Genomic DNA, 13,599 nt, shown 5'->3' on the forward strand with positions numbered 1-13,599 from the left:
TCAGCAATCAGGAACAAGTGTCAGTGATCAGGACCAGGGCCAGTGATCTGGTCCAGGGCTCAGTGATTAGGAACAGAGGTCAGTGGTCAGGATCAGAGCTCAGTTATCAGAAGTAGGGCCCAACGATCAGGATCAGGGCTCAGTGATAAATACCAGGGTTCAGTGATCAAAAGTAGGTCTGAGTGATTAGAATCAGGGCCCAGTGATCAGGTCCAGGACTGGATGATCAGCACCAGGACTCAGAAGTCAAGAGCAGAGCCCATTGATCAAGACCAGGATTCAGGGACCAGAACCAGGGGCCATTGGTCAGAACCAGAGCCCAGTGATCAGGAACAAGACCCAGTGATGAGGGCCAGGGCTCAGTGATCAGGACCAAGATTCAGGGATAAGAACAGGACCCAGTGATCAGGACCAGGACACAGTGATCAGGGCCAGAGCTCAATGATCAGGACCAGGACCCAGTGATCAGGACCAGGGCTCAGTGATCCTAACTAGGGCTCAGTGATCAAGACCAGGACTGAGTGACCAGGACCAGGGCCCAGTGATCTGGTTCAGGGCCCAGTGATCAGGACCAGGGCTCAGTGATGAGGGCCAGAGCTCAATGATCAGGACCAGGACTCGGTGATCAGGACCAGGGCTCAGTGATTGACTATTGACTAGGACCAGAGCTCAGTTATTGACTGTTGACTGGGACAAGGGCTCAGTGGTCAGGACCAGAGCATAGTTAGCAGGACTAGGGCCCAGTGATCAGGGCCAGTGTTCATTGATCCAGAACATGGCCCAGTGATCAGGATCAAGACTCAGCTATCCAGACCAGGACTGAGTTATCAGGACCAGAGCCTAGTGATCCAGACCAGAGCTCAGTGATCATGACCAGGGCCCAGTGATCAGGACCAGAATTGAGTGATCAAGTCTAGGACTCAGGGATCAGGACCAAGACTGAGTGATCAGGACCAAGACTCAGTAATCAGAACCAGAGCACAGTTAGCATGACCAGGGCCCAGTGATCAGGAGCAAGGCCCTTTGATCAGGGCCAGGGTTCATTGATCAGGAGCAGGATTCAGTGATTAGGATCAGGGCTCAGTAATAAGGACTAGGGCCCAGTGACCAGCATCAGGATCTAATAATCAGGACCAGTGCTGAGTGATCAGGACCAGGGCTGAGTGATCAGGTCCAGGGCTGAGTGATGAGGACCAGGACAGAGTGATCAAGACCAGGGCTGAGTGATCAGGTCCAGGGCTGAGTGATGAGGCCAGGATGGAGTGATCAAGACCAGGGCTGTGTGATCTGGACCAGGACTGAGTGATCAGGATCAGAGCTGGGTGATCAGGACCAGGCCTAGGTGATTAGGACCAGGACTGAGTGATCAGGACCAGGGCTGAGTGATCAGGACCAGGGCTGAGTGATCAGGTCCAGGGCTGAGTGATGAGGACCAGGCTGAGTGATCATGTCCAGGGCTGAGTGATGAGGACTAGGGCTGAGTGACGAGGTCCAGGGCTGAGTGACAAGGTCCAGGGCTGAGTGACGAGGTCCAGGGCTGAGTGACGAGGACCAGGGCTGAGTGACGAGGTCCAGGGCTGAGTGACCAGGACCAGGGCTGAGTGATGAGGTCCAGGGCTGAGTGATGAGGACCAGGGCTGAGTGATGAGGTCCAGGGCTGAGTGATGAGGACCAGGGCTGAGTGACCAGGACCAGGGCTGAGTGATGAGGACCAGGGCTGAGTGATCAGGTCCAGGGCCAAAAACAGGAGTAGGACTCAGTGATCAGGACTAAGGCTCAGTGATCAAGGCTAGAATTAAGTGATCAGGAACAGGGCCCAAGTAGTAGGACCAGAGCTCAGTGATCGGTAAAAGGGCCCACTGGTCAGGACCAGGGGTCTGTGATCAGGATGAGGACCCAGTGAGGAGGACCAGGGCTATCTAGGTTATGAGGAACAGGGATCCCACATAGTTCTTGGGAGCAGTCTTCTTTGCCATGGTCTCTGGTGAATCCAGCATTCATCCTTGGGCCTCAGCCTCATGCAAGATCAGGTCATTTCTTGATTTTGGGACCAGGGGTACCCTCTGTCCATGCCCACCATGACCACCGTGACACCCAGGGGGACTTTGAAGCAGGCGTTCTCCAGTCTAAAGCCGCCACCCTTTCCCTGACCGCCGTCCCCTCATCCGGAGTCTGTGAACATTTTCCTTGGGACCACTTTATTGCACCTGGAAGCCATGTGGGGCAGGGCGGGTCGGTGACTTCTGAAAGGGCTGAGTTCTGGCAAGCACAGCTGGCTTCTCCAAGAGGTTCCTCCACACTTCCTCCCTGCAAAGACAGAGGGGTCACGGCCTGAAGGAGCAGCATCCCTGCCAACGCCCTCTGTCCCAGCCCTGGCCTGGCTCATGGGAGCCTGGACAGAATCCTGGTTACTGCACTGGAGGGAAGCTCAGCCCTGACCCTGGGCCTGCCCGTGTCCTCAGTGTCTGCGAAGGGTCCCCCAGGAGAGCACGTCCCCCCACAGTGGGAGCAGGTGGTGCTCTCCTCTTAGCCAAGCACTGCAGCCCACCCCATCCACTGTGGGCTTACACTCCTCCTGGGCTCCCACCTGTGCCTTGCCGGCTCCCGCTCAGTACTGGGGGCCCTCCCTCTTGCCAGACGGGCCCCGGACGCTGGTCACGGTCAGTGCTGTGCTATAGAACAGGCTCAGCAGGAAGAGGGTGAGGAAGGTGATGGTGGTGGGCCACAGGTTGGCGCCGGGGGTCTCCTCCTCCAGGGTCTCCTGCGGCAAGTCCAGCACCACATAGGGAGGCAGCATCTGCCAATCTGCAACACAGCAAGAGCCTGCCAGGCCCGGACTCGTGTGAACAGCGGCTATGCTTCCTTGGGGTCTGGGGACAGTGGGATCTGGGTCCCCATCTAAGGCCTGAGACTCCCCCAGGGAGGATGAGGAGGCAGGGTCCCAGGTGAGGGGCTGGAACCTTCTGTCTTTGAGGTTCTTAGGGCACTTCAGGGAGAGACTTGGCAGGGCAGAAAGTGGACACCATCTGCTTCTCCAAGGGAAGCTTGAGCCCAAGGTACCCTCCCACCCCTCCCACCCCACCGCGTCTCAGTCCCAGCCACATATTCAGTGACTGGGTCCCGGGGCCAGAGAGGACCAGACACACCCACCCTCAAGGAGATCTGGGTCCAAGACAGAGACCTGGGTGTGACACTCAGTGTGCCAAAGGTTGAATGGGCAAGACCAGAGGCCTCTGTTGCCTTCCCAGGGAATGTGGCTGAGGGGTTACAAGCGAGGGCCAGGTGAGGGCCACCAGCACAGGCATCCTCATTTTCCTCAGGGTCTCAGGGCATAGACCTCCAATGTACAGCTGTACCTGCTTGTCATATGCTGATACATCCAGTCATTCAACTGTCTTTCTATCCTTCCGTCCATCTATCCATCCATCCATCTATAAAGCTATTATCCATATATCTACCCCTCCATCGATAACACTCCTACCCACTCACCCATCCATTCATCCTCCATTCATCTATTAATATAAGGCTGTCATTTAAATATCCACCCATATATCTATAAAGCTATTTTCCATCCACTCATCCTTCTTCGATCTATCCATCTATCCATCCATTCACTCATCCATCTATAAAGCTATTTTCCTTCTCTTCATTCGTCCATTCATAAAGCAATTCTACATCCAATTATCTTCCATCCACCTATCCTCCATAGATCTACCCACCTACCCACCCATCTATCCTCAATCCTCCATCCGTCCACCCCTCCATCTATCTTCCATCCTCCATCCACCCATCCATCCTCCATCTGCCCACCCATCCATCATCCATCCATCCATCCATCCATCTTCCATCCTTCATTCACCCACTCATCCATCCTCCATCCACCCATCCCTCATCCATCCATCCATCACATATCCATCCGTCTATCCTCCATCCAGCCATTTACCCACCCATCCATTTTACTACCCATCCATCCTTCATCTGCCAATGCTCCATCCACCCATCCATTCATTATATGTCCCAGGATCTACCCATGTGTCTGCCTGATCTCTGTCTGCTGGTTCAGCCCCTCATCTGTTGATTCTCCCTCTTTCCCCCTCTCTTTAAAAGCCCCTCCTCTGGGCCAGGTCCTGGGTCCCATGGGCTGGAGGGCTTCTCTGTGGCAGGACTTCCCGAGTGACCTGTTGCTCTCAATTACCCTCTGGTGACTGGACCCCCAGGGGTGACAGTGGCCTCCACCTCACCTTGGCCCTGAGAGCAGAGGGAGGCAGCCAGAAGGCGGGGGCCCCTGGGGAGGCCCGGAAGATGTCTAAGGCACGAGCAGGGGCCCCACTGCCCCCTTGTGGGAGTCCTGGTGCCAGGTGTCCCCACAGTGGTTGTGGGACTGTTCTTCCACTCCTGGGAGCCCCAGGCAGATGGCAGAGGCATGCAGAGGGCCCTGGGCAGGCTCTGGCTCACTGGGCTGCTTCTGATGCCACCCCATGTGGTCCCTCCCTGTCTATGCTTTGGGTCCTAGTTGGGCTTAGGAAGGGATGGGAGACTTGGCCAGGCAGGGAGCAGGGGCTGCCTGGGAGGGGTCTGTGGAGTTGATCCCTGAGCTGTGCACAGTGGAAACACAGGGAGGCCAGAGGGGCCTGGGGGAGCAGGCTGAGCCTGGGAATGCCCGCTGGGGGCTTGGGAGGGGACTCCCCTGTCCTTTCTGGAGCTGTGTCTGGGCTGTGAACGTTCTGCTCCTGCAGGGCTCAGGCATATATGTGAGTGTGATTGTGCACTGTGCCCATGTGCCCCGTACAGAGCAGTGTGGTTAGGGGGAGGTGCCCCTTTCTGCACGCGTCAGTGGGACGTCCTGAGGCCACCCACTAGGGGGGTGGGGCCCTCCCAGAGCTTGTCCTCCCAGTGGGGCCCCGGAGTCCAGCCCCTCACTCCCTCGCCGCTCCTCCCACTACCTGCCTCTTTCTCCGCCAGCCTGCTCCTCTCACCCTCCCTATTCCCTCCCAGCTGCAGCCAGAGGCGACTCTCTCAAGGACAAACGGCCATGCCACTGCCCACTCAGAACTCTCCGGGGCATGTGCATCTCTCAGAACCCACCCTGGGCTGTGCCTGCCTCGGCAGACCTAAGATTTCACACCAGCGAGGCCTCCTGCACCACACACTCTCACACTCACAACTCACACTCACGCCAGGGTGGAAAGGCTCATGGGGGTGCCAGGGGCCCCCGAGGCTCAGGGCAGGGGGTATTCTTCCCTTTCCGTGCCCTGGCCCTTTCCCATGTGCTGAGATCCTGAGGATGGACAGACAGGCGCCGGATGGAAGCGTGGGGCTGCTTGGGGAAGCATGGAGTTTATTCAGGGCTGGGGACAGGCGGGCGGCTCAGTAGCAGGTGCCGTCCACCTCCGCCATGACCACAGACACATTGATGTGGGTGGGTTTACCCGTCAGGTAGTCAATGGTCTTCTGTGTGAGGGCCAGCGGCAGGGCCTCGTGGCCCACCACGCAGGAGAAGGTGACCCCCTTCTTCCAGTCCTCGGCTGCCACGCGCAGTATGCTGGTCACAGCGTAGGTGGTGGTGCCCTGGCTGGGCTCCTGCCGGGATGCCCAAGTCAGGTACTTCTCGCGGGGCAGCTCCTGTGACCCCTGCAGCCAGCGAACCAGCACGTCCTTGGGGCTGAAGCCGCGTGCCAGGCACGTCAGCGTCACCAGCTCGTTCAGGGCCAGCTCCTCCGACGGCGGCGGCAGCAGGTGGACCTCGGGCCGGAACGTGTTTCCTGGAGGGTAGAGAGCCAGGTCAGGGGGCTGGGCAGGGGATGAGAGAGCCCCTCTGCTCTAGTGGGCACCCAGGGCTGTGTCCTGGCCCCCTCAGCCTGCCTCAGTTTCCCTCTGTACTTGGCATAATCACCTGAGCCTAGGACTGGGAGGGAGGAGGCAGGCCGGGAATATGCTTTGCAAACCAGGACACTGAGCAGAGCCCCGAGCAGGGTCTGGACCCACCGGATTTTGTGATGTTGGCGGTTAGCCGGGTCTCGGACTTGGGGAGGGCAGCAGTGCAGGTGAAGGTCTCCCCACGTTTCCATGGGTCGGCACAGCCGGGCAGGACACTGGACACGCTGTAGCAGCCACAGAGGTCACGCTCAGGTGGTCCTTGAACAGCGTTCTTCCCACTTGTGGGCGTCCAGGTGAAGGTGACACCCGAGGCATCTCTCAGGCCAGTCAGTGTGCACGTGAGGTTCGCTTCTGAACCTAAGAGCAGGTCCTCGAGGGCCGGTCTGTGCAGCGACAGTTGGGGCTGGCAGCATGGGGTAGTTGGGGGAACTGGAGTGGAGAGATGGCCTGAGCTGGTCAGCACGCCCTTCCCCGTACCCCCGCCTCGCCCCTCCTGGCCTGTCTACCACCACCTCCTGGGGCTCGGCCCGTGGTCCACTCTGGTGTGAGTGACGGGCGGCTCCCTGTGGGGAACACGGGTGCAGGTGCAGTGTCAGGGCAGGACGGGGTGGCCCCGCCCCACTCCCCAGCCTGTCCTCTGACCTTTGCAGGGCACAGTCACATCCTGGCTGAGATTCGTGTAGTGCTTCACGTGGCATGTCACGGACTTGCCGTCCTGGCACTGTGTGGCCGGCAGGGTCAGTTGGCTGCTCGTGGTGTACAGGCCCCCGGTGGGATCCTGGCTGGGCGGGAAGTTTCTGGCGGTCACATTCTGTCCATTTTCGCTCCAGGTCACATTGAGCGGCTCCTGGGGGAAGAAGCCCTGGACCAGGCAGGCGACGACCACGTTCCCATCTGGCTGGGTGCTGTCGAGGCTCAGCGGGAAGACCTTGGGGCTGGTTGGGGATGCTGGAACACAGAATGCGCTGTGAGGACGCGGCCCTCATGCCGTGTCCCCAGGAGGACAGGCTGTGCCTGACTCTCCTCTACACTGGAGGAACCCAGCACAGAGAGGCCCGGTGACGGCCCGAAGGTCACACAGCTCCTGCACCACAGGTCTGCGGTTGGACACTGCTGTCTCATCCCAGCGACACAGTTTCTGAACATGCTCCTTAGATAGGGCCTCTGACCCAGGCCGTCCCAGACACAAGTTGTATTAAACAGGGCTCTGCCATGGAGTGGCTGAGTCCCCTGAGCTCCCTGATCGCAGCTCCTGCTCTGGGTGGGGGACATATCTTGCTCTCTCCCCTGCACCTAGAGAGGATTTTGGTGGGGGCTCTGAGGAGGGGGCCTGGGCTCTGAGTGCTGTGTGTATGGGGTAGGGGTGGGGCGGCTTGGCTGTGACCCTACCCCCCTGTCCCTGGTCAGGGTCTCAGTCCAACACCCACCACTCCATGAGCCCCACCCCAGGCCCAAACAAGCCACAGTGGACCCCTGTGGCCTATGAGGTCTCGGGACCACAGGCCAACAGGCTAAGCCATGTCCCTGCCAGGCCCTCCAGGACAGGGCCTGCTACACAGGGGAGCTCTGGGCCCAGCCCACTCCAAATTTCCTTCAGGCAATGGGCAAGAGAGAAGACAGAATCATGGTGCAACAGAGCTGCGTGGCCCTCAGAACCCCTAAGAACACAGCTGGGCTCAGGGCTCTGCAGGTGGAGTCACACTCAACCCACGGCCTCCTTCCCACATTAGCAGCCACCTTAGCCCATCCAGCCCAGCCCAGGCCAGTCCAGCTCAGTCTAGCTCAGTCCAGCCCAGCCCAGCTCAGCCCAGCCCACTCCAGGCCAGCCCAGCCCAGCCCAGCACAGGACAGCTCAGCCTAGTCCAGCTCAGGCCAGGTGAACCCAGCCCAGGCCAGCTCAGTACAGCTCAGCCCAGCCCAGCTCAGCCCAGCTCAGCTCAGCTCAGCCCAGCCCAGCCCAGTCCAGCCCAGCCCAGTCCAGCCCAGTCCAGCCCAACACAGCCCAGCTCAGCTCAGCCCAACCCAGCCCAGCTCAGCTCAGCCCAACCCAGCTCAGCTTAGCCCAGCCCAGCTTAGCCTAGCCCAGCTCAACACAGCTCACTCCATGTCAACCCAACCCAGCTCAGCTCAGCTCTGTCCAGCCCAGCCCACCTCCCCAGCTCAGCCCAGCTCAGCCCAGTCTAGCTCAGCTCAGCCCAGCCCAGTCCAGCCCACCCCACCTCAGCTCAGCCCAGCTCAGCTCTCCCCAGCTCAGCCCAGCTCAGCCCAGTTCAGCTCAGCTCAGCCCAGCCCAGCTCAGTCCACCTAAGCTTACCCAGCTTAGCCTAGCCCAGCTCAACACAGCTCACTCCATGTCAACCCAACCCAGCTCAACTCAGCCCATTCCAGCCCACCCCAGCTCAGCCCAGCCCAGCCCACCCCAGCTCAGCCCAGCCCACCCCAGCTCAGCCCAGCCCACCCCAGCTCAGCCCAGCCCACTCCAGCTCAACCCAGCTCAGCCCAGTCCAGCTCAGCTCAGCCCAGCCCAGCTCAGTCCACCTAAGCTTACCCAGCTCAGCTCAGTCTAGCTCAGCCCAGCCCACTCCAGCTCAACCCAGCTCAGCCCAGCCCAGCTCAGCTCAGCCCAGCCCAGCTCAGTCCACCTAAGCTCACCCAGCTCAGCCCAGTTTAGCTCAGCTCAGTCCAGCTCAGCCCAACTCAGCCCAGCCCAGCCCAGCACAGGTCAGCCCAGCTCAGCCTAGCCCAGCCCAGCCCAGCACAGGTCAGCCCAGCTCAGCTTAGCCCAGGTCAGTCCAGCTCAGTACAGCTCAGCTCGGCCCAGCCCAGTCCAACCCAGCCCAGCCCAGTCCAACCCAGCCCAGCCCAGCTCAGCCCAGCCCAGCTCAGCTCAGCCCAGCCCAGTCCAACCCAGCCCAGCCCAGTCCAACGCAGCCCAGCTCAGCTCAGCTCAGCCCAGCCCAGCTCAGCCCAGCCCAGCTCAGCTCAGCCCAGCTCAGCCCAGCTCAGCCCAGCCCAGCTCAGCTCAGCCCAGCCCAGCCTAGCTCATTACAGCCCATCTCAGCCCAGCCCAGCCTAGCTCATTACAGCCCATCTCAGCCCAGCCTAGCTCACCCCAGCCTAGTCCAGCTCAGCCCAGCTCAGCTCAGCCCAGCCCAGTCCAGCTTAGCCCAGCTCAGCCCAGTCCAGCTCAGCCCGGCCCAGCTCAGCCCCACCCAGCTCAGCCCTGTCTAGCTCAGCCCAGCTCAGCTCAGCCCAGTCCAGCTCAGCCTGGTCCAGCTCAGCCCAGCTCAGCCCAGTCCAGCCCAGCTCAGCCTTGTCTAGCTCAGCCCAGCCCATCTCAGCCCAGCCCAGCCCATCCCATCCCAGCCCAGCCCATCCCAGCCCAGCCCATCTCAGCTCAGCTCAGCCCAGCCCAGCCCAGCCCAGCCCAGCTCAGCTCAGCTCAGCCCAGCCCAGCCCAGCCCAGCCCAGCCCAGCTCAGCCCAGCACAATCTAGGTCAGCCTAGCTCAGCCCAGCCCAGCTCAGCCCAGCTCAGCTCAGCACAATCTAGGTCAGCCTAGCTCAGCCCAGCCCAGCCCAGCCCAGCTCAGCTCATCCCGGCTCAGGTCAGCTCAGCTCAGCCCAGCCCAGGCCAGTTCAGCCCAGCCCAGGTCAGTTTAGCCCAACCCAGCTCAGCTCAGCCCAGCCCAGCTTAGCCTAGCCCAGCCCAGCTTAGCCTAGCCCAGCTGAACCCAGCTCAGCCCAGGTCAACCCAACCCAGCTCAGCTCAGCCAAGCTCAGCCCAGCCCAGCCCAGCCCAGCCCAGCCCAGCCCAGCCCAGTCTAGCCCAGCCCAGCCCAGCCCAGCCCAGCCCACCTTAGTCTAGGCCAGCCCAGCCCCGTCCAACCCAGCCCAGCCCAGCCCAGCCCAGCCCAGCCCAGCCCAACTCAGCCCAGCTCAGCCCAGCCCAGCCCAGCTCAGCCCAGCTCAGCCCAGCCCAGCCCAGCCCAGCTCAGCCCAGCCCAGCTCAGCACAATCTAGGTCAGCCTAGCTCAGCCCAACCCAGTCCAGCTCAGTTTAGCTCAGCCCAGCCCAGTTTAGCCTAGCCCAGCCCAGCTTAGCCTAGCCCAGCTGAACCCAGCTCAGCCCAGGTCAACCCAACCCAGCTCAGCTCAGCCAAGCTCAACCCAGCCCAGCCCAGCACAGCCCAGCACAGCCCAGCCCAGCCCAGCCCAGTCTAGCCCAGCCCAGCCCAGCCCAGTCTAGCCCAGCCCAGCCCAGCTCAGCCCAGCTCAGCCCAGCCCAGCCCAGCTCAGTCCAGCCCAGCTCAGCCCAGCTCAGCCCAGCCCAGCTCAGCACAATCCAGGTCAGCTTAGCTCAGCCCAGCCCAGCCCAGCTCAGCTCGTCCCGGCTCAGGTCAGCTCAGCTCAGCCCATCCCAGCTTAGCCTAGCCCAGCCCAGCTTAGCCTAGCCCAGCTGAACCCAGCTCAACCCAGGTCAACCCAACCCAGCTCAGCTCAGCCAAGCTCAGCCCAGCCCAGTCCAGCTCAGCCCCAGCCCCAGCTCAGCCCAGCTCAGCCCAGCCCAGCCCAGCCCAGCCCAGTCCAGCTCAGCCCCAGCCCCAGCTCAGCTCAGCTCAGCTCAGCTCAGCTCAGCCCTGCCCAGCTCAGCCTGGCTCAGCCCAGCTCAGCTCAGCCCAGCTCAGCTCAGCCCTTCAGCTCAGCCCTTCAGCCCAGCCCAGCTCAGCCCAGCCCAGCCCAGCTCAGCCCAGCTCAGCCCAGTTCAGCTCAGCCCAGTCCAGCGTAGCCTTGCTCAGCCCAGTCCAGCATAGCCTTGCTCAGCCCAGCCCAGGCCAGGGCAGCTCAGGGCAGCCCACATGGACGTGTATCAGCTAGCTCCAGGTCATCTTCTCCTCTGCCCTCTGGCTCGGCTCAGCCTAGGCCTCGGCTCAGCCATGAAAGCTGTTCACCTTGTATCCCAGGAAGGGCTGGGTCATCCCAGCTTAGGCCTGGCCAGCCTGGCTCAGCCCCCAGTGCCCAGATCCTTCCTGCCCGGTTAGGAAGTCCTGCCCTGTGGTTCCAGAGTCCCTGTGGTGACCTCTTTTGTCCTTCCCTCTTGTCTTGGTGCCTGTTCTCCACCTTTTGCTTCCAGAAGGGGCCAGAACCAGCTTGGCTGGACTCCTCAATGTGCAGAGGAGGAGACGGAGGCCTGGAGACCTCCAAGACCCACCTGGTCAGGCTGCTGGAGGGCCCGCAGGACTGAGTGGGCGGCCTCCGGCATGCAGGCCCTCATGGCAGGTCCACCCTCACAGGCGTCTGGCTGCCTGCCAAGAGGGCTGCTGTGGGGACGGAGCCCTGGCCCGGCCCAGGCCCTGCCTTGTTGGCCGTCTGTCCTTAGCAGACCCCTGCTCTGCCGCTCTGGCTGTGTCCACAGATGTGGCTGGATGCTGAGGGCTGGAGGGGAGGGCCTGCATGCCTGTATGTCTGGCCTACAGACGGGGTCACTCGCCCACTTCCTGCCCCAGCAGACACGGCCGCGCGGCTCCACGTCATGTCTGGCCTGTGGTCTGGCTGTGGTGGGGCCAGGTGTGTGTGGCCAGGGCTCTGTGACCCCACTGGCCGTGGAGCTTCACGGGTCCACATGGCTCCACAGGGCGGGGTGGGGGCCACGATGCAGGGAAACAGGAACAGACACAGTTAGAGGCTCAGAGACCCTGAGACAGAGATGGCAAAGGGGAGACACAGGGCCAGAGAGGGTCCCCGACCGCCCGCAGGGGAAGGGCGCCTGTGAGTGGACCCCCGGTGAGGGGGCCTTGGGGCCACAGGGCGGGCATCAGGCTGGGGAGAGTGAGTCTTGCGCTGCTGGGTTGGAGCCACTCCGGCCTGGCCTCCCTTGGCCTGCCCCATGGGCCGCTGGGGGCCCCAGACTGCAGCCCAGGGTGGGGGCATGGGGGGCACCCCGTCTCTAGCCTGCAGCCCTGCAGATCAGGGCGGCCAAGGTGCCTGCTCTACCCTCTCCAGCGCTGCCCAGGTGGCACTCCTACTGTGGGTCACCAGAGAGCTGGCCGTTGCACTGGAGAGATCCCGCCAGCGATGCTGGCCCTGGAGTCGGGAGAGGCCAGCTCTGTCTGGGGGCTCGGGTGGCACCGGCAATGGGAGGCCAGGGGCGCTTCACAGAGGAGCTGCTGCAGTGGAGTCCTGGAAAGCGTGGGTGTGAATGGAAGATGCCCTGGCCATGGGGCCAGGCCACCCCGGTGGAGGCTGTCGGGTGAAATCCAGGGAGTGACAGTGAGGTCGGATCAGGGCAGGTGGGGTCAGAGGAGGAGGGAGGTAGCCTGGGGCTGCCCCGGGGTCCTGGGAAGACACACCCTGGCAGTTCAGGGAAGCTCTGGAGCTTTTGTTATGAACCTTGGGATGCCCCTGGCCCTCTCCAGGGGCAGGTGGCTGCTGCGTCTTAGTCATTTCTGGCGCAATAACAAAAACACCATAGACGGGTGGGTTCATCAGCAGCATTCATTTCTCAGGGAAGCTGGAAATTCCAGGTCAGGATGGCAGCAGGGTCAAGTTCCAGGAAGGGCCGATTCCTGCTTCACAGACCCCCATCGTTTCACCGCGTCCTCACGTGGTGGAAAGAGGGCAGGGCTGCTCTCTGGGGTCCCTTTTCTTTAGGGTCTCTAGTGAGATTAGGGAACGAATCACATTTTTTGGGGTTCCCCCCTCAGGCCCTAACCACCTCCCCGAGGCCCCAGCTCTGCATGCTCTCACTCTGGGATGAGGGCTGTCACACATGAATTTCGGGCAGACACAGACCCTCAGTCCATAGCACCACCCCTGTGTGCCTCTGCCTCTCCCCATCCCTGTGTCTCCTTATCTGTCTCCAGCTAGGACACTTGTCCTTGGACCTAGCCCCCTTGATAATCCAGGGTGCCCTCACCTCGAAATCCTTGATAATCCAGGGTGCCCTCACCTCGAAATCCTTGATAATCCAGGGTGCCCTCACCTCGAAATCCTTGATAATCCAGGGTGCCCTCACCTCGAAATCCTTGATAATCCAGGGTGCCCTCACCTCGAAATCCTTGATAATCCAGGGTGCCCTCACCTCGAAATCCTTGATAATCCAGGGTGCCCTCACCTCGAAATCCTTACCTTGATGGGATCTGCAAAGGCCCTTTTGACAGATAACGCCGCACTCAATGGCCCCAGGGGCTAGGATGTGGCTCTATCTTTTGGGGGCCGTGGTTATACCCACGGGTGGGTTAATAGGGGAATAAAGAGGGGATGGAGGGGCCCTGAGACGGCATCCTCTTGCTCCCAGGAGGCCAGGCCATGTGGAAGGCAGGGGTGCTGTTCCGAGCCTGGGTGTGAATCCGGGCCTCTGCCCCTCCCCATGGGCCCTGTCTGTCTTCTCTACGTGGGTGCTCATCTCGTCTTCCTCTCAGGCCTTTGAGACAGTGCAATTTTCTGTGCGTGAGGACGTCTGCCACACAGTGGGGCAGTGAGCTGACTCCTTGTTGCCCTTGCTTTGGGGCCATGGGGGTCTCATGATCTAGGGTGCAGGGCAGAGAAAGAAGTCACTGAGCTCTGCCCCCCGGAGGGGCTCCCGGTCCAGGGGACCTTGGCTGCGGAGGGCCGGTCTGTTGTAGGAGATGTGGGTTTGCGAGACCCTGGGCTGGTGATGGGGTGGATGGAGGGCCTGGCTTCCTGAGACTGTGTGTGTGTTGGTATGAGCGTGTCCGAATGTGT

The 13,599-nt window shown here is 61.4% G+C and overlaps 1 gene segment (V, D, J or C); it reads right to left on the reverse strand.

Moving 5' to 3' along the window:
• Positions 1-1,795: 1,795 nt before the first annotated feature.
• Positions 1,796-11,409, reverse strand: LOC129012380 (immunoglobulin heavy constant alpha 2-like). The segment is given in 7 exon segments: positions 1,796-2,307; positions 2,588-2,805; positions 5,430-5,762; positions 5,986-6,306; positions 6,520-6,825; positions 9,090-9,173; positions 11,370-11,409. Coding segments are annotated over 6 exon segments (1,281 nt in total).
• Positions 11,410-13,599: the final 2,190 nt, after the last annotated feature.

This window comes from Pongo pygmaeus, chromosome 15 (assembly GCF_028885625.2).
Source record: "Pongo pygmaeus isolate AG05252 chromosome 15, NHGRI_mPonPyg2-v2.0_pri, whole genome shotgun sequence".
Classification (NCBI taxonomy): domain Eukaryota; kingdom Metazoa; phylum Chordata; class Mammalia; order Primates; family Hominidae; genus Pongo; species Pongo pygmaeus.